Genomic DNA, 27566 nt, shown 5'->3' with positions numbered 1-27566 from the left:
GCAAGGGTACAACAACATTTCAAAGTAAGTGACACAGACACACTCCAAGTATTATACCTTTATTAATTACATTACAAACTTTTCTACAAGCTCTCTTGCCTTTATTTGATATTACAGTGCATACGGAAGACATATTCAAGACATATTATACCTTTATTAATAGGTTACAACACTCTTTTTCAGGCTCGCTCACTTATTTTATATGACAGTACATGCAGAGATATTATTCTGGACTTATTTTACCTTTATTAATGGGTTACCACACTCTTTTTCTGGCTCTCTGGCTTATTTTATATAACAGTACATGCAGTGGAATTATTCAGGGCATTTTATGGCTGTATTATTGAGCTACAACACTTTTTTTCAGGCTCTCTCACCTATTTTATATAACAATACATGCAGAATAATTACTAACCTGCCTGGTGGCACAGCCTTATCAGCCTAGCTGCATAGGCTTGCTGATTCGTAGCACGGACACCTGCAGCTGTGAAGTAAATGAAGGGATATTGAGACATACCTATCCGTTATATAGACTAGATTAACATGTCTTACATACTTCATTCCATGGCTACCTACTCAGTAGTGGGGCATCTTGCATCCCACAGGCCTCCTGTATCCATCAGTTCAGTAGGTCCTGCTTCTGTCTCTTCAGGTCTGCATGGTGGTGACGGACCTGCTCAACAGTCCGAGGGATGCCTGTGGCACTGGTGAGATCATGAGCTAACCGGTTCCAAGCCTCTGCTTTGTACTCCATCCCTTGGAACTGGCCCTGCAGGAGTCTTGACTCATGACGGTGGACAAGGAACCAAACCATGTATTTTGACCCCTCGATGCCCCAGCGTTGCACTCGAAAGCATGTCCCCTCTCCAGCACCAGCCATTCTGACTGCAGGTGGGAGCTACAATCAGTTATGATGAGTATTCCCGCCTATGGAGCTTAAATATGCCGCATTTCCCACACTTTTATGTGATTGGCCATTTTTGAACATTCTCGGCTGACTGCAGACCTGCTTAGCAATGGTTAATCTACCATTTATAAGTATATGTATGTTAACAGTGGCTGTTTATCCTAAGCTATCATGGTTTAGTGGTTCAGTACTTTGATTATGGTGCACAGTGTCCTGGGTTCAAACCTTGTCATTGCTTTTTATTTTACTACTGTCCAGACAGGCTAGGGGGTGTGGCTGCGTTTAGGCAATTTTGCTATACATTGCTCCATGTTGCCCTACGGTGCGCTGGTTGGCGTGGTGCACACCTCTGTGCAAACCTATTGCGCTGGGTAAAGTGCTACTTAGCTTTGGGCAACTATATTGCGCTCCATAAAGTGCTGCTTAACTACGGGCAACTATATTGTGCTGGGTAAAGTGCTGCTTAACTACGGGCAACTATATTGCGCTGGATAAAGCATTGCTTAACTACGGGTGACTTTATTGCGCTGGCTAAAGCGTTGCTTAGCTACGGGCAATTATATGTCAAGATCCTTCTTATATTTATATATATACATTTTGTTCACTGATACATAGGCCATTTCAATGCTTTTTAGTAAACTTTTATTCATATATGTCAGGAATTATTTCATATACTAATTTAAAACATAAAATAGAAAGGGGAGTGGTGGGACTTGAACTGTGAATGCCTCCTCTTTGTGCAAAGGCTCTACCACTACGCTATTGCCATTTGGCTTAATTTGCACAAACATTTCTTATTATTCTCTTCAATGTCGAAATTGCTAACTGCAGCTAAGCAATGGGCACACCCATGCAAACACGCGCAAATACGGGCAGTTATATCGGGAATTATAAAAAAAATTAAAAGTTTTACATTTTATAACTGTACTGGGGGTTTACAATGTGAGGGAGTGTAGTGTTGGGTATGCTGACATTTGAGGTGACTTGCTCATGTGTGTTGACATTTCACAATTCAGACACTTGCAGGGGCGCGGACCTTTGGACTGCTCAGCAGTCAGACACACCCCCTGCCTTCCTGCATGGTCCATGTTAGACTTGGAGTGGAGTCAGCATGCTCTCATGAATATGCATGGCACGCTGACATCATACTGTTCAACTGCAGTTTCCGAGTAAGACTTATTTACTCTTACATGGAGGATTCGTGAATCCTGGGGAAAGTGTACAATAGTGTCATGACATACTATAAAATCAAAGTGTGGCATGTTGTATTACAGTAACTGTTCATTAAGCAGAGAAGATAACACTCAGGGACACTGCTCTGAGACATAATGAAACAATGAATCTCAAGTCAAATGATATGTAAGGAAGTTAGTTAAATTCAGAGAAGGAAAACAAAAAGATATAATTTGTAAGTAGTCTGTCTAAACAAGTAATTTTTGCGAGCAGTAGCATAGCTCTGGAGGGGCAAGTGTAACAACTGTCGAGGGCATAAGCTGGTATTACATTTGTGGTCAAATTTGACCACTATAGCACTCCATGTGTGATCTATACTGTAGCAGCTGCTAGCTACATTGCAGGAAACACTTTGCCAGTTTAAAAAGTAAAAAAAGTATTTTTTAACTAAAAACACAGCACTTTAGCACTTTGTGCAGGCAGGGTATAAACTGCAATAACTGTTTTTTTTTTTACATTTGTAGCAAGCAATTTGATACAATTCAAAAATAAGGCACTTTTTAAAACGAAAACATGAGAGCCATAGTGCTCCATGTAGCCAGCTTATAAACTGTAGGAACTCTTTGCTACATTTGTAGCAAGCAGTTTGTTACAGTTAAAATGAGTGCCAGTGTATCACAGTAGTAGTTACTTTGTATTAAAGAAATTTCTAAAGGTACCTGGGGTGGAAAAAAATCTCAAGTTTCAGTTGTATTCTAAACAGACTGCTTTATGGTCAGACCTAACAAGTGATGAAGATATGCAAAGTATGGTGCAAGATGTTCCCATATGTGTAAGGGAAAGATCCAAGATGATATTCCCCCTAGTGTATTGACAAAAGTCCAGGAATCTCTGTGCTTGTGTGCTAGTAGTTTTGTAGATTTCCCAGTCTATAGTTGGCTAGTTTAGATCACCTAGAAAAATGGTATAGGGTTTAATACTTCTATTCCCTGTATATATGTATTTTGGCTTTCTTTTGTCATAGATGGAATTCTATAGCTAGTTAGTATAACCTTTCTGAAGAGTATTTGGACTTGAAGAAGCTATAGTTCTTCAAGCTGCTGTACGAGCCTTGATGCAAGTCTCTTCAGGATGTAGATTGAAAGACCTCCACCTTTTTTCCTTTCCTGTGCAGTAGCTGGTCTAAACCCATGGAAGATGGTATAACCCTGCACAGCCTGAGTGCTCTCCATTATTTTAAACCATCCCAGGAATTCAATATCGTTTGTGCAGGTTTCACATGAAGCCTACATGGAGCTTATGTGCTTATGTGATGAGCAAATACAATGCAACATAAATACACTTGGCAGGTAAAGTGTGGTGATTAAAATGGCCACAGACATGAATTATATGAATGAAGAAAGAGAAAAGCAAGCATGTAAAGTATGGCAATGCACCAAAGATAGGATACGTCAAGTTATGTACATTTCCAAGAAAGTCAATAGCATAACATGAAGTACGTGAAGCACATATGCAGATAGCACAGTATGTACTGCTGTTTACTCCTCCTGTGTGAGTATATGCATATCACCACACATGATACTATATATTTGTGACTGTCAGGCAAGGTTACATGTCAATAGAGATGACTTATTGTGATATAAACATCACTGACATGCTCACTGGAGAGGACATTTAGCAAGGATGGTATATGGAATAGGGGGTATGTGCATGTTGTGAAGATCTACAAAATAATTTACTTGGATATAACTGGAATATAAGCATACCTCACAACTAATCACAGAAACATAGCAACAGACTCATAGACAACTGATGGTAATGCATCAGCTATGCCCATGTGCACAGAATCTACAGCAGTGAATCGTCTAGCATCAATAAGTGAGAAAGCTGTCACTGTGATATCATTCACATACCAAACACTGCATGGAGTGCACTCGATAAGCACATGTCAGACCTCAAGATGTGTGCCATATAATCACTGCCCTCCTGACATTGTCAGTGAAAATGTTACACTGGCATGAAATCCTGACATGCATGCATATGTGTTCATGCAAACTATCAAGTGGTAATACTAATGTGAGGTACTGCTATGTCCATGATGCAGTACAGTCATACTATATCTGTACCAAGGATACAGTTGGATTTCATAGGTACATAGGAGAGTACTAGGCTAATGTTCCAAGATCCCATAAAAGCCCAGCCATATTTAACATGAGTTTCCCACTTTAAAATGTAAATATCTATGTGAACAAAGTTCACACAGTTATGAACTATGCTATGTCATCTAAGTCCAGCTGCCTCTATCCATGAAGGACATGGGCACAACACCAGGAATACAGTTACCATTAACCATCTGTTGATCTAGGTTACACTTGAATACAGTCAGAAAAGACCTTTGCTTTATGTGAATGGGAACCTACTAACATTATTTATTATGTCAGATGCTAGGTTGTCATCTTTTGAAAGAGCGACCCACATGGAGTTTGCTTTAGCAATGTGTAACATTTCCATCAGGGTGGATTGGAGACTAACCTGTAGGCCAGACATAAATCGGCCCTTATTAGTCTGTAGGAGACAGTATACACACACAATTATACATGCAGGCACACCCACAAGTTCACTGTTGTTCAATTTGATCCCCTACCTAACCAGTTAGGCCAGCTGCCGAACACAGTACTTAATATCTGTGCCATTACAGAAGTCAGATTTTTTTATTGTCTAGTGATCTTTATAGAGAATGATGTCATCATAATGCTGCAAGTAACATACTGTTATGAGACTCGTGTGAAAAGCCTGGACTTCAGATTTGCTTTTGTACTTGCAATGTGCAAAAATACAAAAAGTCATCTTCTTAACCTATATGAAGTAAGCTGCCATGAATGCATGTTACAGAACTGAGACATGCATGTACCAGTTTGTCAATATATTGTGTACACACACACACACACACACACACACACACACACACACACACACACACACACACACACACACACACACACGTGCACACACACACACACACACACACACACACACACACACACACACACAGACACACACACACACACACACGCAGCGCACACACACACACACGCACACACGCACACACACACACACACACACACACACACACAGACACACACACACACACACACACACACACACACACACACACCCACACACAACAGACACATGCGCGCGTGTACACACACACACACACACACACACACACACACACACACACACACACGTCCATATTTTGTAAACAGCAGAAATGCAAATGTTGATGTGCGTGTGTTCATGTTCTGATGAATTGATGACCACAGTAATAGCTGTTTCAGACAATATCAATGTGTTTTGATCAGTGATGACCAATGTCCAGGGTCAGTTTATATCCATAACAAACGTAACAATGCAGTTGTGCTCTTTATTTTTGTAGTGTAGTTGACATTGGACCTATTACTGAGATATCATTTGCATGTGCATTGGTGCAAGGTAAGTATGTCTTCTGTAAAGAACACATCCCGTCCCTTTTGTTGTGTTTAGCAATGCGTTTTGATGGGATGGAGGATAACTGGTTAAGAATCATAGTAATACATGACAAACAGCTGTTTACATGGCACATTACCAAGAAACTGATTTGCAAGAATGATAGCAAAGTGTTTGCACATGCAAGATTCACATTTCATGAAAGCAACTTGGACTTCAGAAATAGTTATGACTATATGCTGTACAAGAAATAGCCAATAATACGCTGCTCATACTTCAGTTTCTATTGGAAATGCTTTGTCATAACTTTTATGACATGAAGAAATGCTACTATTGCCGTCCCCATTTGTGTGGAGTTAAGTGATGAGCAAATGCAATTTTTTGCTTATATGGAAAAAAACAGTAATATTTCTATTGCTTCACCTTCCTTCACAAAAACAGGTTAAGTGTCTCTACACCACCATCAGCACTCTGAACAGTACTGAGTGTAAAAAATACACCTGCTAGCTAGCTTTCCATGTGGTGTAAAAGCAATCTGCTTACAGGCAGAGCTAACACAGGGTTCACATCCACATTCTTTACACGTGGTATCAGGATGACATTCCTAAAGTAAATGTGGTAAGTATCACAATGTTTGTGTTTTCTACTTTTCCTGGTTAGGGGTCGCCACAGCGGAACTCCGGTCTGCTAATGATTGGCAGTAGATTTTCATGAACGCCGAGGTACCAGCTCGATGTTCAACCTTCAACGAAGGCACGCCCATTTACGCATGTCTTTCTAACACCATCCAACCATGGGGAGGACATGCAGACTCCACACACAAGGCACTCCCTGCACCTCAACCGAGAATTGAACAGGAGAACCTCTTGCTGTGAGGCAACAACGCTACTGCTGCACCACTGCGGCGTGATAAGTATCACAATGACAATAGTAAATTGTGTGTCGTCAACAATTTTTATCAGTAAGACCTACTTGTACAGAGTTGCATAACTGCTAGCTGTTTTGCAAGCCTCACTGCAAATAATTTAATTCTGTGTACAGATTTCTAGAAATGACAAGGGGTGATATATGTTTTGAAATGATTATTTCTGACACAGCAAACATGCTATTTGTGTCCTGCCATATATCCTGAAAAGTGTGTGCTGTATACTTTGTCACAGTAGGCACAGTCGCCACATCACATTACATGTAGATTTTTTCCATTGTCACCTGAATATGTCACAAACAGAATCCTACAGATGATTTTAAAAAATTCCACAGTACATGAGCAATGACAAACTATTGTGCTATGGTAAAATGTTATTGTTATCTGTCAGCACAGTCAGCCTGCAGAACAATGACAAACTTTTGTGTTAAGGTAATGTGTTAGTGTTATCCATCAGCACAGGAAGCCTGTAGAACAATGACAAACTATTGTGTTAAGGTAACATGTTAATGTTAGATATCAGCACAGTCAGCCTGTAGAACAATGACAAACTATTGTGCTAAGGTAACATGTTACTGTTATCCATCAGCACAGTCAGCATGTAGAACAATGACAAACTATTGTGTTAAGGTAACATATTAGTGTTATCCATCAGCACAGTCAGCCTGCAGAACAAAGGTAACATGTTAGTGTGATCCATCAGCACAGGAAGCCTGTAGAACAATGACAAACTATTGTGTTAAGGTAACGTGTTAATGTTAGATATCAGCACAGTCAGCCTGTAGAACAATGACAAAAAATAGTGTTATACATCAGCACAGTCAGCCTGTAGAACAATGACAAACTATCATATTAAGGTAACATGTTAGTGTTATCCATCATCACAGTTAGGATGTACCACATTGACAAAAACTATTGTGTTCATTTAATGTATCAGTGATATCCATTGGCACAGTCAGCCTGCAGAACAATGAATAAACGATTGTGTTAAGGTAATACGTTAGTGTTATCCATCTGCACAGGATGCCTGTAGAACAATGACAAACTATTGTGTTAAGGTAATATGTTAGTGTTATCTTTTAACACAGTCACCCTGCAGAATAATGATAAATTATTGTGTCAAGGTAGCATGTTGTCCTTGTCCCCTTCAGTAAACACATTGCACTGAATGATGTTTGACAACCTTTATTAAACTTTCATAAACATAATTTTATTAACCAATATTTATTAATTACAGCTCATACATAGTATAGTTGAGCACTGCGGTGGTGGTGCTGCGGTAGCACTGTCGCCTGACAGTAAGACGTTGTCTTTTAAACTATTGTGTTAACGTAACATGCTACTGTTTTCGATCAGCAGAGTCAGCCTGCAAAAAATGATAAACTATTGTGTTAAGGTAACATGTTAGTGTTATACATCAGCACAGTCAGCCTGCAGAACAATGACAAACAATTGTGTTATGGTAACATGTTAGTGTTATCTATCAGCACAGTCAGCCTGCAGAACAATGACAAACTATTGTGTTAAGGTAACATGTTAGTGTTACCCATCAGCACAGTCAGTCTGCAGAACAATGACAAACTATTGTGCTAAGGTAACATGTTAGTGTAATCCATCAGCACTGTCAGCCTGTAGAACAATGATAAACTATTGTGTTAAGGTAACATGTTAGTGTTAACCATCAGCACCGTCAGCCTGCAGAACATACCATGTATCAACCTAATAGGTACACGCACAGAGTATTTTGATGGATAGGATGCATACAAGAAGAAATGAAGACACACCTAGTAATTTTTTTGGCACATTAATGGTAATTTTTTTTAGTCTGTTGTCATTATTAACATTACATGGCAGGTAGCATGGGTAGATAGCATGTAGTGATTGACATAATGGTAAAGAAGACTTAGGAATGGCACAACAGGCTTACGATTAGCAGAACAAGATTAGTTAAATATGTGACAGCAGTGGGGATAAATGCCACTTCAGTTACTCATTTTATGGGCAGTAATCAATATATCTCATGAAAAATCATAACTTTTCCACATTTAAATATGTGAGTGATTACATTTATAATATATACATATCATCACACATATAAATGATGTGAGATGTATCTGGAATCAAACCCTTGAAGCAACTAACAATGTCTCTTTTTTGCAAGTAGCAATGTTTCTTTATTTTTCCTTCAACAGTGAACACTATGCACAGGTGAACAATGTGCAAATGACACAGGCAAAAGTGAATATAGATTATGTCTGTTAATACTCATTATGATTGTTCCTCAGTAAAAAAATACTGTGGCACTTGAACCACAGTCTAATTATCTTAGCTATTGGGTACCTCAACATCTTTACACCTTGTGCTATCCACACAGTAGGGTCACATGTGTAACTTTTACTGTCATTATCATCTAAGGTGCAAATCACAACACAATGTCGCAAAGTGTGATTGCTTTTCCTAAGGTAACTGATATTAATTTGTAAATTTTTGTGAATTTGTTTTTGTTTGCACAAAGCCACACACCATGCAAATGTTAAAAGAGAAAAAGAAAGTCAGAAGAGTTTGGCTATTAGTAAACAAAACTGAAGTGTGGAAGTGAATCCTCACTGCACCCACTCTAGTGAAGGATGTTTGAATTGTTGCTGTGTTTTCCTCCTCTCTTCTACTAATTATTTACAGTTACAAGTCATTAGCAGCTAACAAAATGGTGTAGAGCCTTCATTATGGTTACATTTGCTACACGGAGTCAAAAGTCTGGTATTCAGAAATTCTAATGAGTTTACACCTCATTTGCATTTCCACAGTGCTCAGAGGACAGACTCTAACCTAGAAGAAGGTAATAGTGTAGCTAGGGAAGTTGAACATGAGGAGACTTGTGAATTTGAACAAAATAGAGGTGCTGATCATGGAAATAAGGGTAGAACTTGGCTAAGCGTGTAAGGTCCATAGGGCCATTAGGCTAGTAACTTCCTATGATCCTATGGTATTCCTTTTAATGTGATTTCATGGCAGAGAAGGTTTATAATTTATTGAAGGTATGCTTGTATTATTCAGGTACATTCTAGATTTTGTACAATTTTCAAAATCTATTTATATATCCAGCAGAAAATGAAATGTTTATTGGTATGCACTTCTTATACTTCACTGTTGGCACAGGCACTATTGGCAGGCATTTACATTTGAGAGATAGAGGTGATACTTTCAGCACAGCTATTTTTAAAATCTGGTTTAACAGTATTCTATGTTATTGGAGAGAAATGTAATCTACGTGTCACTGACAAAGGTGTAATACTTCTGAGATGGCCCAGGGCCATCTCCAGAGGAGTGGTGGGGATAGTAAGAAGTAACTGCCAATCATACATAGACTTTTCTGTTGTAAATGTGCACACAGCCTGATAATTATGTGGAAAGCATATACAACTAATTCTGTGGTATTCCTTGGTTTGTATGAACCTTCATTTGTTTGTTGTTTTGGGGGGTGGGGGAGCCACATACCATTTTATGTTCCAAGAGCAAAAATGTGTTTCAAGTGCTTTTCTGTTGAAAATGTGTAGGCATCCTAATATTTATGTGGGAAATATAATACATTATTTATATGGCATTCCTTGGTTTGTGTGTGAGGGGGAGGTGTGACAACCACATAACCTTCAAGAAAAGTGCGTTTCCAGTACTTAATGCTGATAAACAGGCATGTAAACAATGCGTTAGTTATGTGATATTTATCTGTTTTATAATTCTCTGTTTTATATCACATAGGATTATGGCACCCAAGCCTACAAATTCATGGAACCCTCCTTTCAGTAACTCAGAAAATCAGTCGATAATCCAGGGTTTGATGCGCCATGGAGCCTTTCTGCTTGAGAGAGGACATGGGAATATGGGTGCTAGAAAGATGGTTAAAATACAGTTTGTCAATGGTGTCAATGCAGTAGGAGGTCACAGCAGAAATTATGATCAGGTGCATCATCAGGTCACTGATGTGATTTCAGCAGCCTGCAGAAGAGCAGCTGCAGTTGACCAAGAACAGATGGCTATGGGCTTTGGTCCAGCTACCTAGCCATCAATGACAACAAAAGATAGGTTCCTCCCTGCTGTCAGAGATGCAGACTGCCACACAGCTTGGCAGTTAATGGAATGGAAGCCCTGTCTGTTTATGTAGACCTATCCCTGCTCCACAGGTGGTGCTTTGATATAAATGTGTATGAAGTCTATGGCATCCAAGACTACAGGGAAGTGTGCTATGTGGTAGAAATCCTGCATTTTTGTAGCTCTGTCCTCGAGGGTATGGGGAAAACATATATAGGCATTGGCATGCTGTAGGATAGCATTCAGGAAATGATGTAAGATTGTGGATGCTGATGCCTTTGACACCCCCATAATGTCCCCTGATGATCTCTGGAAGCTTCCTAAAACTAATATTCTAAGTTTTACACATACCTTAGGCTCCACAGACAATGGTTCACCTCAATTTGCCCTTGCTGTCAGTTGAAGATAACAGAAATTGCAGAGTTCCTAGAGTGTGTCTCTATCCACCCTGTAGCACTCTGTTATTTCCACCTCATGCAGACCATGAAAAGTTAAATGGGGTTTAAACACCCTTCTTCTTCTTGGCCTTGATCTATCAGCAGCAGCAGCATAGACTTCAGCCTGTTACACATACACATCAGTTAAAGCTACAACAGCCCCTAACATTCTTTCTGTGTAGACTCCCTTCAGTGGCTGTATTCCAATAAGTTTTGGAATGCGCAGGGAAAACCAGCACTGAGTCTACATGGCTGCCTTATTGCTTGTTGAATAGCTCCTCCATCTTGGATTGGTTGATTAGAATACACTTCAGCTCTTTATGCTATAATTAGCATGCCACAATATTTATCGTGCTTGTGCAGCTCTGCTTGCCATGCAGATCTGCTTCCTAAATACAAATTGGCACATTACTGAGTGCTCGTCACAGCGTGATACGCACACAGTTTTAGCAAAGTGTGTAGGGTTTATTGAATCCAGCTGTATGTCTCAAACACTACACAGTTGTCCTCCTGGAGGAGAAGGGCTTGTAGGGAGTGGAGTTTCTTGTTTAGAGCCTTTATGTTGATCAGCAATACCATCATATCTTCCTTTGCTTGTTTCATTTTGTTGGTAGATGTATCAGGTTGACATTACCTAAAAAAGGCACTATGGGATGGACAATGTCTTTGCCAATAATCAAAACCCTAGAGGGAACAGATGCAGGCCATCCCTGGTGAAACAGCATGGTCTGTCAATTATATTCTCCCAGGCTGACAAGTATTGAATCCCCTTTGAATGACACTACAAGCTAAGCAACATATTAAAGTCAATTACTTTTTGCTCATATTGGAGCATCATCCACAGAGAAGGTAGACTACTGCTCAGTGTTAGGCTCATAACTGCCTTGTTACCATAGTCTGAGAGCTCCATCATGTCTTTATATAGTCTAGGGAGGTACACCTCAAGTCATTGACACTGGTATGAACTATGACAGAGTTATACTGTAATTGTTGTTCAAGGACTTTAGTGCATTTATAATCTAATGGATCCTGGTACTAGAGAAGCAGCTGTCTTTCTTTCCTTGGTTAGGCTGGTAAGAGACACATCTGTATGTTTTACAGTGGCATCACCTATAACAATAATGTTTGGTAAGGGAGATGCCTACCTTATGAGTTCAGGGGTTCAGCATCTGCATCTTTTGAGACTTCTTGTGCTATGGGGGGAAAGTAGGCTTGATATGCTGACTACTAGCATACTAGCATATAACAGCATGTATATATATATATATATATATATATATATATATATATATATATATATATATATATATATATATTTATACAAACACACACACACACACACACATATATATATATATATTTTATATATATATATATATATATATATTTATATATATATATATATATATATATATATATATATAATATATATATATATATATATATATATATATATATATATATATATATATATATATATATATATATATATATATATATATATATTTGGATCTACATTTCTTTGTTGAACTGTCATTATTTCGAAAAAGAAAAGTAGAGGACCACTTACGTGAAAGTGCACTTAAATGAAAGTGCACTTTCGTGAATATCGGTTCAATGAACCAATAAACACAAAAAGTAAACACAAAAACAGTGTTTTGCAGGGGGCAAGCCCCTCTTCACCCCTATGTGGGGAGGAGCGCAGCCCTCCACACCCCTGCTACTTAAATATACTAACACTGAGATTGCACTACAGTGAGGAAACAGGTAAATTCCTTTTTCCCCACTGTGGTTTGCTTCGGTGCCGCAGTGTTTCTTGTTTCCTTTCTTATTGGTTCATAGAACTGATCTTCGCGGAAGTGCACTTTTGTTTAAGTGCACTTTCGCGTAAGTGGTCCTCTACTTTTCTTTTTCAAAATAATAATAAAATTTTGACAAAGAAAAGTAGACCCATATATACATATATATATATATATATATATATATATATATATATATATATATATATATATGTATGTGTGTGTGTGTGTGTGTGTGTGTGTGTGTATGCATATATATATATATATATGTATATATATATATATATATATATATATATATATATATATATATATATGCATCTACTACTATTCACCGAAAGCACATTTCACTGAAATACATTTCACTGCGCACTTTTCACCGAAAGCACATTTTACCGAAAACACAATTCACCGAAACACATTTCACCGAAAGTTGTAGATGGTCTTTTCCCCATTGTAGTGCGATCCTGTGGTTAGTATATACAGTAAGGGGGGGGTGATCACCCCCCACATACTTTAAATATTTTGAATTATATACATAGATACATGTAATTGCAGTATATTACTGTTCTCTGACAATAAAATATACATAAAATATGTAAGGGGGTTATACGCCCCACACCCCCTATGTAGGGGGCGGTGCCCCCCACACCCCCCCCCAACTATATATACTAACTCCAGGGTCACACTACAGTGGGGAAAAGGCCATTGACAACTTTCGGTGAAATGTATTTTGGTGAATTGTGTTTTCGGTGAGTGAAATGAGCTTTCGGTGAAAAGTGCACTCTAATTTGGTTTTCAGTGAAATGTGCTTTTGGTGAATAGTAGTAGATCTATATATATATATATATAAACGATAGCATGATAGCCTAGTACTTACCTATGAACCTATAAACCTATATATGCTCAGGGTACAGGGATACCATCATTTCTCTCTTCTTCCCTCTTCAGGCCTGCTATACAGTATAATGCACCATTTAGAAATTAAAACTTGAAACATCTTACCCAGTTAGAAAGGTCATAATATGTTCTAAGCAGAAAGTCAAAAGATTAAGTTCCACCATCTTCTTAGAAAGAACAAAAAAATCTTGCTTTTGTCTGTCTCATGTGAGCTGCTACAGTGCAATTTTCCCCTCACCATCTTGTCCATGAAGGATCCTGATCTGCTAGAAATTTTCTAGCTGAGATGTACATTTAATATCAAATATTGAATTATGATTCCTTCAACTTCCATGTCCAGACTATGTAACTGAGCTATTCATGTATCATAGGTTCATAGGTGTGTACTAGGCTAATGGCCCTGGAGCCTTTACAAGCCTAGCCCATAGGATTACCCTGGCATCGTGTCACCAAACATTAGCTCCCCATGCCTTTGTCGAGTAGAGGCACTGAAGTGATTCCCCAGGGTTCCCATCCACACATCAAGATTTCTCTTAAAAAGTGCCAGTGAGGTGCTCTGTTTGACATGTATGGGAAGTCTGTTCCATAGCATGAGCAGTTTCTGGGTTATGAACCTGTCCCTCCAGCATGATCATAATCAGGGGTCATGTAAGGTAGAAAAAATACAATATCAAGTGGTCTAAATGGAAAATAAACCAGCAAAATTCTAAAGTATGGAGAGGGTGACAACTTCCTTCTACTTGCTTTGTTATCTAGACACCACAGTTTGAGTTTTTTTGACTACTGCTAGATGAGTTGACTTGAAGTAAGCAGCAGTACATGGAGTTGTGTGGTCTTGATGGCTATACCATGGGAGTATGTTAGAAAATGCTTTGCATTTAATGGAGTATATTCTGTTTTACTAGCTTCTGCATTATGTCAAGAAAGTCAACTTTAGGAACAAAGCAGGACAAGAAGTGCTTTTTGATGACAATGGAGACCCACCAGCTATTTATGGCTTTGATAATCAGCAGATGTTCCCTGATGGTACCATACATTGTGAATGTATTGGCAACATAGACCTAAGTTCGACAAAGAATGAAGGAATAAACATCAATAATAGTGCTATTATGTGGAAAGATGGTTATGGGAAGGTATACTGCATGTTCTTTTCTCCAGTAGATAAAGTACAGCTTTTGTCAAAGCACAAAGTGGTTTATGTGAGAATATAAATTGTAAATGTATGAAGATGCTAAAAGAAGAAGGTCAAAAACTAATAAAGGCCAGAAACATATTATACCTAGCTGCAATACAGTTGTTTTTCCTGCACACCTTCCCTGTATCATTCAGCAATGTACCACCCTTGCTGTGGCAAACCATTTCCATAAGTCAGCACTGAGTTGCCCCTCTCCAACTCTCACTTTGTCCTTTTCCCTTCTCTATATTTTCTCATTAGCTCCACCCTTCTCATTTGTTCTCTGACAATATGACCACAGAAAAGACACCAACAACTTGGAATAAGATGCAGGAAACGACAGAACACCACTGGTACCACTACACAAGGATTTTATTGAGCACTTTCATCTTGATAAATATCAGACTTCAGGAATCTGATATTTATCAAGACAAAAGCGCTCAATAAAATCCTTGTGTAGTTGTACCAGTGGTGTTCTACCATTTCCTGCATCTTATTCTCTGCCAATATCATGTGACTAGATTACATTCTGTTATTCTCATGAATCATTCTCTCTTCCATTCTATACATACCACATGTTCATAATTTTTCCTAATATAAATGGGAGTGGGTATGGTATAATGATTAACATCTTCACCTCATAGGCACAAGGTGCAAGATTTGGTTGTGGCATTGGGATACTGGCTAGGCCTTCTGGACAGTTAGCCTTATATTCTTCTAGGAACCTATGATAACCACTGCACAATGTGTCTCATCATGCTGGTTCTCTGTTGTATGATGTCTATGAGTCCAGTCTAACTGCTTTTTTATTTATTTTATTTATTTTTTATTACTAGATGCCTATGCTAAGCACTGTGAACTTAACATTCTTTTTTCAATAGGAAAATGGTGCCAGCATCTCTTGAGTCTGCATATTCAGTGCTACCTTTTTTACTTTACATTCTTTAAAACAAAGTTCTTTTATGCATTGTTTGTTTCAATCTATGCCCTTACAAGCCATATCTATATCTATATCTGTAGCTGTAGCTATAGCTATAGCAGCTATAGCTGTAGCTACAGCTATATCTATAGCTACATCTATAGCTATATCTCTAACCATAGCTATAGAGAGATCTCTCTATAGCTATAGATATAAATATAAATATAGATACGTATATAGAGATAGATATAGATATCTTAGACATCAGATCTAGTTGATCTGACGCTACATTTGCAAGGTTTGAAACTAGAAGAAGACTTGTCGGCCAGATTTTATATAGTGTGAAGAATCTTACAATAGGATCAGAGCAGAATAGACAGGAAATGCCTTTGTAAACCTGATTGCTCAAGGCACACATTTTCCATTAGTGACTTGAGCTTGCATGAAGACCAATCATATTGAAACAAATATCCATGGATATCTGCTTTTGTCAGGTTTACCATATAAGACATTTACCAGTGTTTAATAATAGGTGTTGATTTCTTTCAGTGTTTTTATCTCTACCACAGGTTCCACGTTCAGTTTGCAGTGAACCCTGTCCTTCTGGATACAGAAAAGCCTCTCGTCCTGGAGAGCCAATCTGCTGCTTTGACTGTGTACCCTGCTCCATGGGGGAGATCACAAACCATACAGGTGAGATTTATATGTTTTTTTTTCTATTCATACATCTTTCCACAACAAAAAATTTTGGATCAATAAGGTCATTTTTAACTAAAGTTCTTTGTGAGTAAACAAAAGTTTAACATTTGGAGACTTAAATATTTTTAAAGATTTTTGTAATGTATTTGTCATTTGAATGAGTTTTGATATAACACAAACCATTAAAGCTAATTGAATTGTATATGTATCTAACTGATTTGAGTAAAAATAACTCAGTGAATGTTATCTGATAATATATTCCCACAAATAATGTGTACCCTCGAATGAAACATGATATTGAGTTTGCATTATGATTTATTGGTGGTGGTAGTAAATTCAACGTGCATTCATTAACTTAGTAGCTTTTACATGACTAATGTAGATTAGATTATGCTATAGTACTTTTAAGTTACCTTTTTTCACCATGTTTATGTTTATTCTCTCAATCTGTTACTCTTTCTGTCTGTCTTTCTCTCACTCTATTTAAATCTCTTTTTTTCATCTGCCACCATATATGACAAATAGACTTAAGCAAGCAATATGTCAAAATGAAGTGACATTTATATGCCTATAAGAGCATGCCCTGGTGCATAATATGGCATGAGGCATTTGTTCTGAGTGCTTTTAACAGGATAGTATGCTCTTATTAAAGAAGATACCACAGCTCATGATGTCTTTCTCTGCTTATGTGATACATATCTATGTGGCAGTTTTGCTTTGTGTATGTCTTTTTTATTTTGTATTTAAGTTTCTACTTATTTGTTGGTAAAATAGTCCCTTGTCTAATATCCATGTGAATTTTACTTAAATAAAGCTGTAAAGTCAGAACTTTAAAAAATGTCTCAAAATAGAAACAAAATAAAACTAATAAATAAATAGAAAGTCCATTTATAATAAATCCAGAATTTATGTCAGCTAGGAACATTTTCATTATTAACAGATAAGCACAAATGCACACTTCATTAACATCCACTTTGTAGTAATTTATGCTTGCATTTCACTAGATGTATAGCTGTGCAATTATTTATTAAATCCCAAACTATTTTTTCAGAAAAAAAATGTCTAAGGCTATCTATTTTCATCCTCAAAGATCTTGAGAACACATGTATGTGCAATCCATTTAAAACTGCATGATTGTGATAAAACTTTGTTCTCTGTATTTTTACATCACCTTGATGGCAACACAAAGCCTTTGTAGTGCAATGGTTAGGTTGCATACTTTTATCTGAGACTGAGGCTGCATGATTACCCACCCTAATATTTGAAATTTAACATATATCTTTATTGTTTGAAGGCATAGTGTAGAGCACAGTGTGTGATGTGTCTTTAAGAAGCTTAGCAAATGATGGACATGCATGTATAAATTGCAGGCACTTACCTAGTGCCATTTTGAAAGTGCCAGAGAGTAAGCATGTGAGAATGAATGTAGCTAGTTTGTATTTGTTACCTAAGTTAGAGCTAACAAGCTTCAATCGTAATGTGTTTGTACATAATAAAGCTGCTTGAACAGAACCCGCAAAGTCTAATCTATTATATCCTGGATAGATGAGCGACACATAGTTATACATTGACCTTCCTTGGAAAACAAAATAAGTGTTTAATTTTTAAAGGTGCCTTTTGAAGAATATCAGTCTGTATAAGAAAAAGTTTTAATTTGCTACTTTTAGACAACTGTCTCTACTTTACTATGCAAACATTCATTAAGCTCTCATCAGTATGTATGTTGCTACAATTCTGCATTAGCTTGAAAAATTGGCTTCATTGGTTGTATGTGTTATTTTTCCCATTTCTGTATTAACATACTAACAAGTGCTGAGGAAATTTACTACAGCTGGGAGAGACTCATATAAAAATGTATTAGTTAAATAACAGAACTTAAAGATTGCTTTTTTTTAAAACAAAATGAATATCTGTGGTCTTTAGCAATAAGTCGCAGTACCTTTAGAAACCTCAGCTACTCAACACAACTCATGAACAGTGTTTCTGATGTCTTCTCATTCTCTGGCAAATTATCTAGCATTTCCTATTTACAGCCATTGCTCCAGGACATTAGCCCCTTCTCTAAGGATGAGAGCTCCCCCTCTGGTTCACTTTCCGCCTTTCTGGCTTGGACTAACACAGTCCCTGCTTTTATACACCTTTGCAGACACTTTGATGTGATTACCAGATTTATTTACTCCCCTTAAAGGGGTATTTTGTTTAGACATAGAACATATGTAATTTAAATATTATATTCTTTTACAATTTTTCTATGCATCCTTGTGGATTACAAACACTAGCAACATGATTCTTACATTTCAGTGAAATCCTGACACATTACTCTGGAAACCACAAGTTATCCTAGTGGTGGATAAAGCATAAACTCTCGGAAGCACTTTACTATCTCGAAATACTGAAATCTCGAATTTCAGTATCTCGAGACGAAAATGACGAAAGTGCAGTTGAGTGAAACTGCACTTGATCAAACTCAAAGTGCTAAATTTGTGGTTGTGGTGGTGCGGTACATGGGATTTGCTGTGTTTGTAAGGTGCGGTGTGCTGTGGGATATGGTTTGCCTGCCATTGTGTGGATATATATGGAGATCTAGGAAAGTGCTGTTTTTTTAAGGGTTTTTGGTAGGGATCTGAGTGTATGTGAGTGTGTTGGGAGGTTTTAGGTGTAGGTTAGGGTAGGTAAGTAAGTGTTTGAGTGTGCAAGTGTTGAGAGTGGTGGTGTTTGTATGTATGTGGTGTGTGCTTGTGCAAGGGGGAATACTGAGTATGTAGTGGTGGGTTTAGTGTCTTTGTCTTGTTAGTGCGATCTCGGAGTTTGTATATATAAGTAGTGGGGGTGTGGGGGGTGCAGGGCTGCTTGCCCCCTGCTTATATGTAGGGTAGTTGTGTGTATTTGTGTTGTTGTGTTTGTGTGTGTTTTGTTGGTTTGTTGTAGTGTGGGGAGGAAGGTGTATGTATGTTTGTTGTGTGGTGGAGAGTGTATTTAAAAGTTGCAATTTTGAATTTTGCGCTTTTGGGGTTTTGATATTGTGCATGTTTGTCTTTATAGCCTCGAGATACTGAAATTTGAGATTTCAGTATTTCGAGATTATAAAGTGAGTTCTAACTCTCATACTGCGACTGCCCAAACTTCAACTTGTTAATAATCAGAGTTCCTCTACAGAAAATCAGTGTCTGCGAGTTGTGCCAGATATGATTTTCTTTTGGGGGGAATTTCCTCTTTTTTTGAGTGTGACCTTGGAGTGGGTATGCATACATTTGGGCGGTGTATGGGCATTGTCCCCACAATGGGGCTGCACCCCACTGCAAAAACACTTAAAAAATTATTATTTTTCCAAGAAGTTTTTGTTGCATGCAATTCAAAGATTTCAATCCTCAGTGCGTTTGCTTTTATCTACTGCAAAAATCACCATACTGTACTACAATATAAAGATACAGGCAGATATTAGAGAGGTGGGATCACAAAGTATGCTGACCATTCAAATGTCGCTATAGGGATTGTGTTTAAAATATACTCCTTTCTGATTCTCAGCATCAGTGCTCCAATATACATGCTCGTAGCACTAGGTTCAATCCCATTTTGGGTAAAACGTACACAGGGTCTGATGGTGGGCCCAATAAGAGTAGAATAGGAACATTTTTTGGGAATTTTACTTTTATTACTGACTTCAGTGGCAATGTATCTCATATTAAGAATATTGTTGAGAAAGAATGGTCCATGTTTCAGGAATTAACTGATTTGAATACATTTAGGGCCAGGTCAGTAAAAACAATATATAGAAGGGGACAAAATATGAAGAGACTATTGGAACAACAGGAGCATGCTATGCAGACTTCCAGAGGTAAAATAGGTACATATAAATGTGGACGTTGTTCGTCTTGCAAGTATGTAGTGCAAGATAGCCATTTGTATTTGGAAAGCCGAAATAGGGATATTAAGGCCAAGGGGTATTACAACTGTATGTCCAGTGGACTGGTTTATTTGGCTGTATGTCAAATGTGCCCGGCGTTTTACGTCGGAAAAACTGAGCGGCAACTTAAAAGGTGCATATACGAGCACATGTACGATATAGCCAAATTTAAAATTACCAATGCATTGTACAAGCACACCACTGAGTGTGATGGTGCAAAATTTTTGTTTTTTGTAATAGAAATGGTTCCAAAGGACATAAGAGGTGGGCCCTGGGAGGCCAGTTTAGCACATAGGGAAACCTACTGGCAGATTCTTTTGGAAGTTACAAAAGCCCCAGGGTTAAATGAATCTATTTCTATAGTGCCCTATTTAAAGCTAAAAGCTAGATGTATTTAATTAAGATTTGAGTATTAATAAATAATGGAATATCTATGGCTTTTATCAACTGTAGTATTTTACAACAAGTGTATATATACAATATTATACATTATGAATTATTTTATTCTATTTTATTTATTTTTATGTATTTGTAAAAGTAAGCATATATGTAATAATTTTTTGTATATTCTTTTATTGTAATTACATAATTAATTGATTGAACCTGTGGGGGGTGGATACTATTTAAACTGCAGTTTGTTGGATGAATTTTATCTGAAGAAGTCGTAATTTTGACGAAAACGTGTGTGTCGCTTGTTGCTTATTTTTGCATGTTAATAAAATATCGTGGTCAGTACCTTATTGTGAGTTTGCTCCTTGCCTTGGTGATTCCGGACTGGTGTGGCTGCTTTTCGTGGTTTTTATTTAGTCCAATATACATGAACTAAAGGACAATATGATTGGTAGATAAGAATACTTCAGGAAGTGTTTTGTGATTTAATGGGGGACTTGTAGTATGAGAGAATGAAGATAGCTGACAGTTTATTAGGCTGGGATGCTTGGAAACAGTCCCATAAGGGGGAGTTGTTGTACTTTAAGACATGGTATTAACCAGTCAGAGGTATTTCTTTTTCATCCATTCTATAGTTTTTGCAGCATAATTAAGAAAGTACTATAGTGAATGCAAACTGTAATGTTCAGTGCATTTTTGCTCCATACAAATGCATACATTTTGCAAAAGATGATCTCTATGAGCAGGAAACAGAAAAGCAGAGCAGCAGAGTGACAAAAAAACAGCAAAGCAGACTAACAAGAAGCACCATAGCAGAGTGATAGAAAAACAGCACAGTAGAGTGACAAAAAAGCAGCAAAGCAGAGTGACAAATAAGCAGTACAGCACCGTGATTTAAAGCGGGGTTTGCAGGACAACCTGCACTGCATGCAGAGTGACATAGTATACAGGGATTTGAATCAGAGATTTCTGCGGAGGGCAATGTCAGTCATACTGGTATCCATGGTTACATTCATAGAGATGATGGCAAATGCCTACCATGACCCTAGCCAGGCCTCCTGATTAAATGCTATCTCCTCTGGTGCTGCAGAATCTAAAACAGGTCTACTACAAGTACTTGTGTGCTATTAGCTCATGGCTAACCTGTTCAACACAGCAAGTGTTGACCTTTCACTAACTCAATCTTAGGAAACTATATACCTCTCCAAGAACTGTAATTCTAATCTAAAACATTCCTAAGGTTAACTTCAGACATTGCATCCTAACCTTAACCCTAAACTCCCTCTCACTCCCTAACTCTAACCTACCCTCTTGCTTCTGAAACCTACATTCCCTAATTGGTCCTTAGCACTAAATTTCCCATTCAGTTCCTAAACGTAAATGCTCTGATCACTTTTTAACCCTGAGCTCTCTACATCTAAATCCCTCTCTTTCTCCCTAAACTGTATTCTTGGATCACTGCCTAATGCTAAACTCCCCTTCTTCTTCTTAAATATTAATTCTACAGTTTGTGATTAAACCTCAACTCCCCACTCACTCCTTAACCTCAAACTCTCTTCTTGGTCCATAAACTTAAACTCTCTGATCCCCCACTCACTGCTTAACCTCACGCTCCCTTCTTGCTCCAGCAATGTAAATTCCTTGGTCATTAACTGCAAATTTACCTGATTGGAGATCATTCCATAACCCTAAACTCCTCTCCCTTTCCCTGAACCAAAACTGCCCTTCTGCTCCTTACACTTAAACTTCCTTCCCAGACACTGCCTAAACCTAATCTCTGACAACAGAAAGCAAGCACAGCAAAGTCAAAACTATATATGCAGAACTTACTGTAGAAAGTTGTCAGTCTCCCTTTCTCTCTTTTTGTCTGTCTAGGCCCTCTGAACTTTTGTGTCTCCCTGCTGGAGCAGAGTTTGGGTACCACACACACAGATCAATGTGCTCATGCCAAGAGTGCTCACCAGAGTGTGGCCTGAAGCCAGGAGTGTGCAGCTGGCACTCGCATTGCTCCACAGACTGCATCACAATCCATGGTTGCCTGCACACTGAGGCACTGGCACTCTCGTGGTCATGGTTGGCACTCGTTTCTCTCCACTGTGGGGACAGCCCACAAGACTAGCTGCTCTGTATTGTACAGTTCCATACTGCCCATTTTCTTTGTTGACCTACTGAATGCAGTGCCAAGTCACAGACATTCACAGGGTCATGAATGGTAAACATTTATTTTCTCTGCACATAGGGAACTTCAGATGGTTTCTTCTACATGACCCTGAGGTGCAATGCCATCTAGAAGCCAAGACATCTCCAATCTGGATAATACTAAACCTTATGGTGCAGCCAACCAATGTTCAAAACATTAAAGCTTCAACCAGCCACTGGAGGATGTGATCCCCAACTCCTACAGCCTTGCAGTCATGTCTTGATTACTACATCCCCCCACATCACCCTTACATCAATGGTGTAGAATAGTGCTTGTTGTACCTTTGCATTTCAAGGACAGCACATGCATATAAATAGCAAGCACATGCTAGCTTCAGTGCCATTTTAAGAGTGCAGCCAGAGAATGAGCATGTATGAGTGTGATAGCTAGTTTGTTTAGAAGTTTATCTAAGTTAAATTTATTAAGCCTCAGTCCTGATGTGTTTGTACACAACAAAACTGTTTGAACAGAACCCATGAATGCTTGCCTGTTTTATCCTGACTGGACAAGCAACAAATGGTAGCACTGATGTCCTCTGTTACTGCACCCATCCCACCAGTGCAAATTATGAATGGGCCCTACCAACTCCTCTGGCCTGTGTGGATTAGGTAATGCCATGATTCTGTAGAAGTTTTATAATGGAAATAAAACAAAAGCACTTATTCAGTTTCTTGTGTTGGGAATTACTTATATTATTTGTGAAGCACGCTATGAGCATTAGTCAAAGTCACTGTGGCTGGGTGGATGGGTGGTGTGTATTTTATCAGTTTTGCTTGTTTTTCATTGATTAGTGGTTATTTCAGACATCGGCCTTGAGAACACTACACCAGTTCCTTGATGATTTGCTTCAGAATATAGGGGAACATATGCGTGAAAAGAAACACCTGTAACATGTTCTATAACACTATAATAACAGCTATGAATGAAAAAATGTGCTGTGCTGTAATTTATATAGATTTAACTTCAGCATTTGACAGGGTCAGACACATAACACTGATCAATAAATTAGTACAACTAGGTATCGATGTACTCTTGATAAGATGGATAGCTGCATAGCTTACAAATAGGACATGGCAAATATCATACACCAACTGGACAGGCTAAATCCCTGGTTACAGTCAGGGTGTCCCACAGGGCTCTGCCCTAGGCCCTTACTTGTTTAGATTGTATCTTTCAGACCTAACTTTTTCATCTGAGGTGTTCTACAGTCTATATGCAGGTGACCTGAAATTGGGTAAACTGATTACACGTGTTACAGATAAGGCATGTCTGCAAAATAACTTGACTAAATTGATCAGTTGGGCACAGGATAATAATATGATGATTAATACATCAAAAACTAAGCATATGAGATTGAGTAGGCATAAATTGAAAGGTGAATATTTAATACAGCACACAATGATTGAAACTGTCAACTCATTTAAGGAACTGGGTATATGGTCAGATTCAGCTATGAGTTTTTCTAATCATATCAACCAATTGGTTAATGATAGTTATAGAACTATAGGTTGTATAAAAAAGATTTATAAAGTTTAGGAAATCAAAAATAATGAAGTCATTGTTAGTTACATTGAGTATGGAATAGCAATATGGAAACCCTATAAGAAAACAAGCATGAGTAAACTGGAAAGAGTACGATGGAAATATAAAAAGGGCATCCATGGATGTGAAAATTTAAGTTATTATGAAAGACTAAAATATCTGAACTTGTACAGTGTCTCTTACAGATTTCTAAGAGGAGATCTTATTCAGGTACACTATATAGGGCATTTAGTGACAACTACCTCTGGAAATGTTTGGGGTTAACAAAAAGTACTAGAGAATCATCAGACAACCTATGTAGATTCTATATGAATAAGAAGTGTACTAATTGGTTCTCTGAAAGAGTAGCTGATGCATGAAACAGACTACCAAATTACATTAAAGCAAGTACTCGTTTAGATATTTCGAAAAACAGCCTGGATACTTATTATGGGAACAAGTGTTTTGGTATATTGGTGTTAAATAAAAAAATCAGAATTCAATACACAGGAGGTTCAGATTCAAAAGTTTACTAGTGTACACCAGGAGGCAAAAAATCATACAAGTACAGAATTTTGCCTGACATGATGCAGGAAGTACAGAATATTTTATAGTGTTTACATTCAAGTTATGCCCACCTTACTGACGTGGTTAGTCACAAGGCCTCTACATCACTTTTACTAACAGTATTCTATTCATCTAATAATGCTGATGCAGTACATTTAAAAAAACTTTTCCTTTAGATAGAATACGGCCTTGCTATCCAGCTGGCCAGTCATAATGTCTTTCTGTAAAGTTACTTCTTAAAGGTCTCATATCAGTTCGAATACAATAGCAGATTCAGACTTTAAATTCACCTCTTTGTTCACTGTTTCACTTTCCCACCAGCTGTGTTCTTATCTTACAGGGACAAATTACTACATCAGGAAAGGAAGATTTAATTATTTACAAGGGCAAGTTATCTTATCAGGAAGAAGCGGAAGATTTACACATTTTAATTTCCTGACCCAGCAGATAATCACTTATGAAAAGCATAACATTAAGCTTGCTGAGCTGGCAGCTGCCAGGGTCAGGGGTCAAAGCACACTGCAGTTTCAGAAGCCACTTGCATTTACACATGAATTTATCCCTTCTGTTATATGATTAATAGAATAAAATGCATTATAAACTACCTTGCTTTTAAACTAGCATTTCACATATATTTAAATACATATTTTTCTAACATTTTCCACCATTAATACTTTTTATTCTATTTTGAAGTATGCATAGTGTCATTTCATCTCCTAGCCTTTCCCACTCAGGATTTTCAGCTAGGTGAGTCATTTAATCTATACTTCAGAAAAAGCGTCATCTGTAATCAATCTTTCAATTTCAATATCTTGGTAGAAAGTTTCAGTAACAGATACATCAACAAAATCTTTGATTAATCTTTTCATGCAGGGAATTCCACAGCAAACACATGCTCCTATTAGGAGTATACCCACACAAATAGCAATTAGAATGTTCATTAGGATGGAACCCCACCCCCCAAACAGATTCTGGAAGAAGTCCGTCAGTGGGTTTGGGCCTGGTTCAGTCATGGCTGATACTTGCTGAATTACCTCTAGGTGATTATTTATCTCGTGGCGATTGTCAGGGATGAAAGCACAGCATTCTTCTTTGATAAGCAAGACGTACCACCTCTCGCCTCTAGGGTGAAGTCAAGAGCCATCCGATTTTGTAGCACAACAGTTCTCATTGCATTTAGTTCATCAGTCACCAATTCTAGGGCGGAAAAAGTTGCATTACTCATTACTTCGAGAAGTTTCGACAACTTCCTCAGCTCCCAGATCGATTTGACTGCTCCATAGGCTGGTAGTATTCCTGCCCAGGATATAACACTGTCACCCAAGTCCATATGAGTCAATTCACTTTTGTCTTTTACTGAATTATGGTCTTTCCAACCAGCTTCGATCTTCCTAACTGGATTCACAGGTTTCTTAACTGGACCTTCAGATTTTTGAGCTGTTTCCTTTACATTTTGTATCTTACCCAAAGGTAATTCTGCAGTATGTCTTATTGCTGGAACCAGATAACCCAAAAAACAACTGCTGGACCAATTCTCAGGTAACCATTTATATGCCTTTTTCCCACAAATAAAATAACAGTTTTCTACTTTAGTACTAATACGCATCAGCCCTGCATGAAACATTTTCTTTTTTTTTTTTTAAAACAAGTTTATTGTTTTAACATATAAGAGAAATATCATAACAATTTTATACAAATAATTAAAAATAGGTATTATTATAATATTCAACAAAACAACTAAAGTATTTACAAAGACATCCACTACAATCAGATCAATTAATTAAACTAAAATACTGTGCTATTGAAATTAGAATTTTTTTAACAAATTTTGTAAATTATCCCATACAATAAAATGTGATGTTTTTCTAGTTGTTCTCATTCTAATTGTGCTTATTTCCATATGACACATTATATTCATAACATTTTTAAATTCATTGAACGAAGGAGGTGTATCTGAAATCCAATTTCTAGTTATTATTTTCCTAGCCACTGCTAGGATAGACCATAACAAGGGAAGCTTAATCTTTTAACACATTGAGGTACAGGTGTGTTGAATAATATAAGAGACTTAGAAATAATGGAATTATCTGTTAAAAGAGCCTGCAAAAATTCATTAATTGACTTCCAGTATTCTTTCAACTTCATACAGTCATAAAACATATGAGCCCAGTCAGCATTAATTTCTACATTACATCTCTTACATAGATTATCTTTATTATTAATTTTATTCATCATCAATGGTGTATAAAAAGATCTATGTAAAAATTTCCATGTATAAAGTCTCCAGACAATGGAAGATGTAGTTCTATAAGCAGATTCCAATATATATTGTTTATCTTGTTGAGTTGGTGGGTCCCCATTAACAGAGGTGAAATAATTCCAGTATGAATCTACATTGTAAAAGTTTCTTGTCTGATAATTTTATGTATATATGAAAGTTTACCTTTATCAGAAACTTTATGCTGTAAATTTATTA

At 37.6% G+C, this 27566-nt stretch overlaps 1 protein-coding gene across 1 annotated transcript in view; it reads left to right on the top strand.

Annotated features, from left to right (window-relative positions):
- The window catches only part of LOC122797840 (vomeronasal type-2 receptor 26-like), a 152833-nt gene that overhangs the window by 35397 nt on the left and 89870 nt on the right, over positions 1–27566 (top strand). The window contains exons 5-6 of the mRNA XM_044066361.1: positions 14622–14849; positions 16379–16502. Of these exons, the coding sequence (XP_043922296.1) occupies positions 14622–14849; positions 16379–16502 (352 nt within the window). The remainder of the gene's footprint in view (positions 1–14621; positions 14850–16378; positions 16503–27566) is intronic.

Source organism: Protopterus annectens, chromosome 3.part1, assembly GCF_019279795.1.
Source record: "Protopterus annectens isolate FY-2018-M chromosome 3.part1, PAN1.0, whole genome shotgun sequence".
NCBI lineage: Eukaryota > Metazoa > Chordata > Ceratodontiformes > Protopteridae > Protopterus > Protopterus annectens.
Note: the sequence above shows the minus strand (reverse complement) of the source record. Positions and strands in the feature narration are given on the sequence as shown.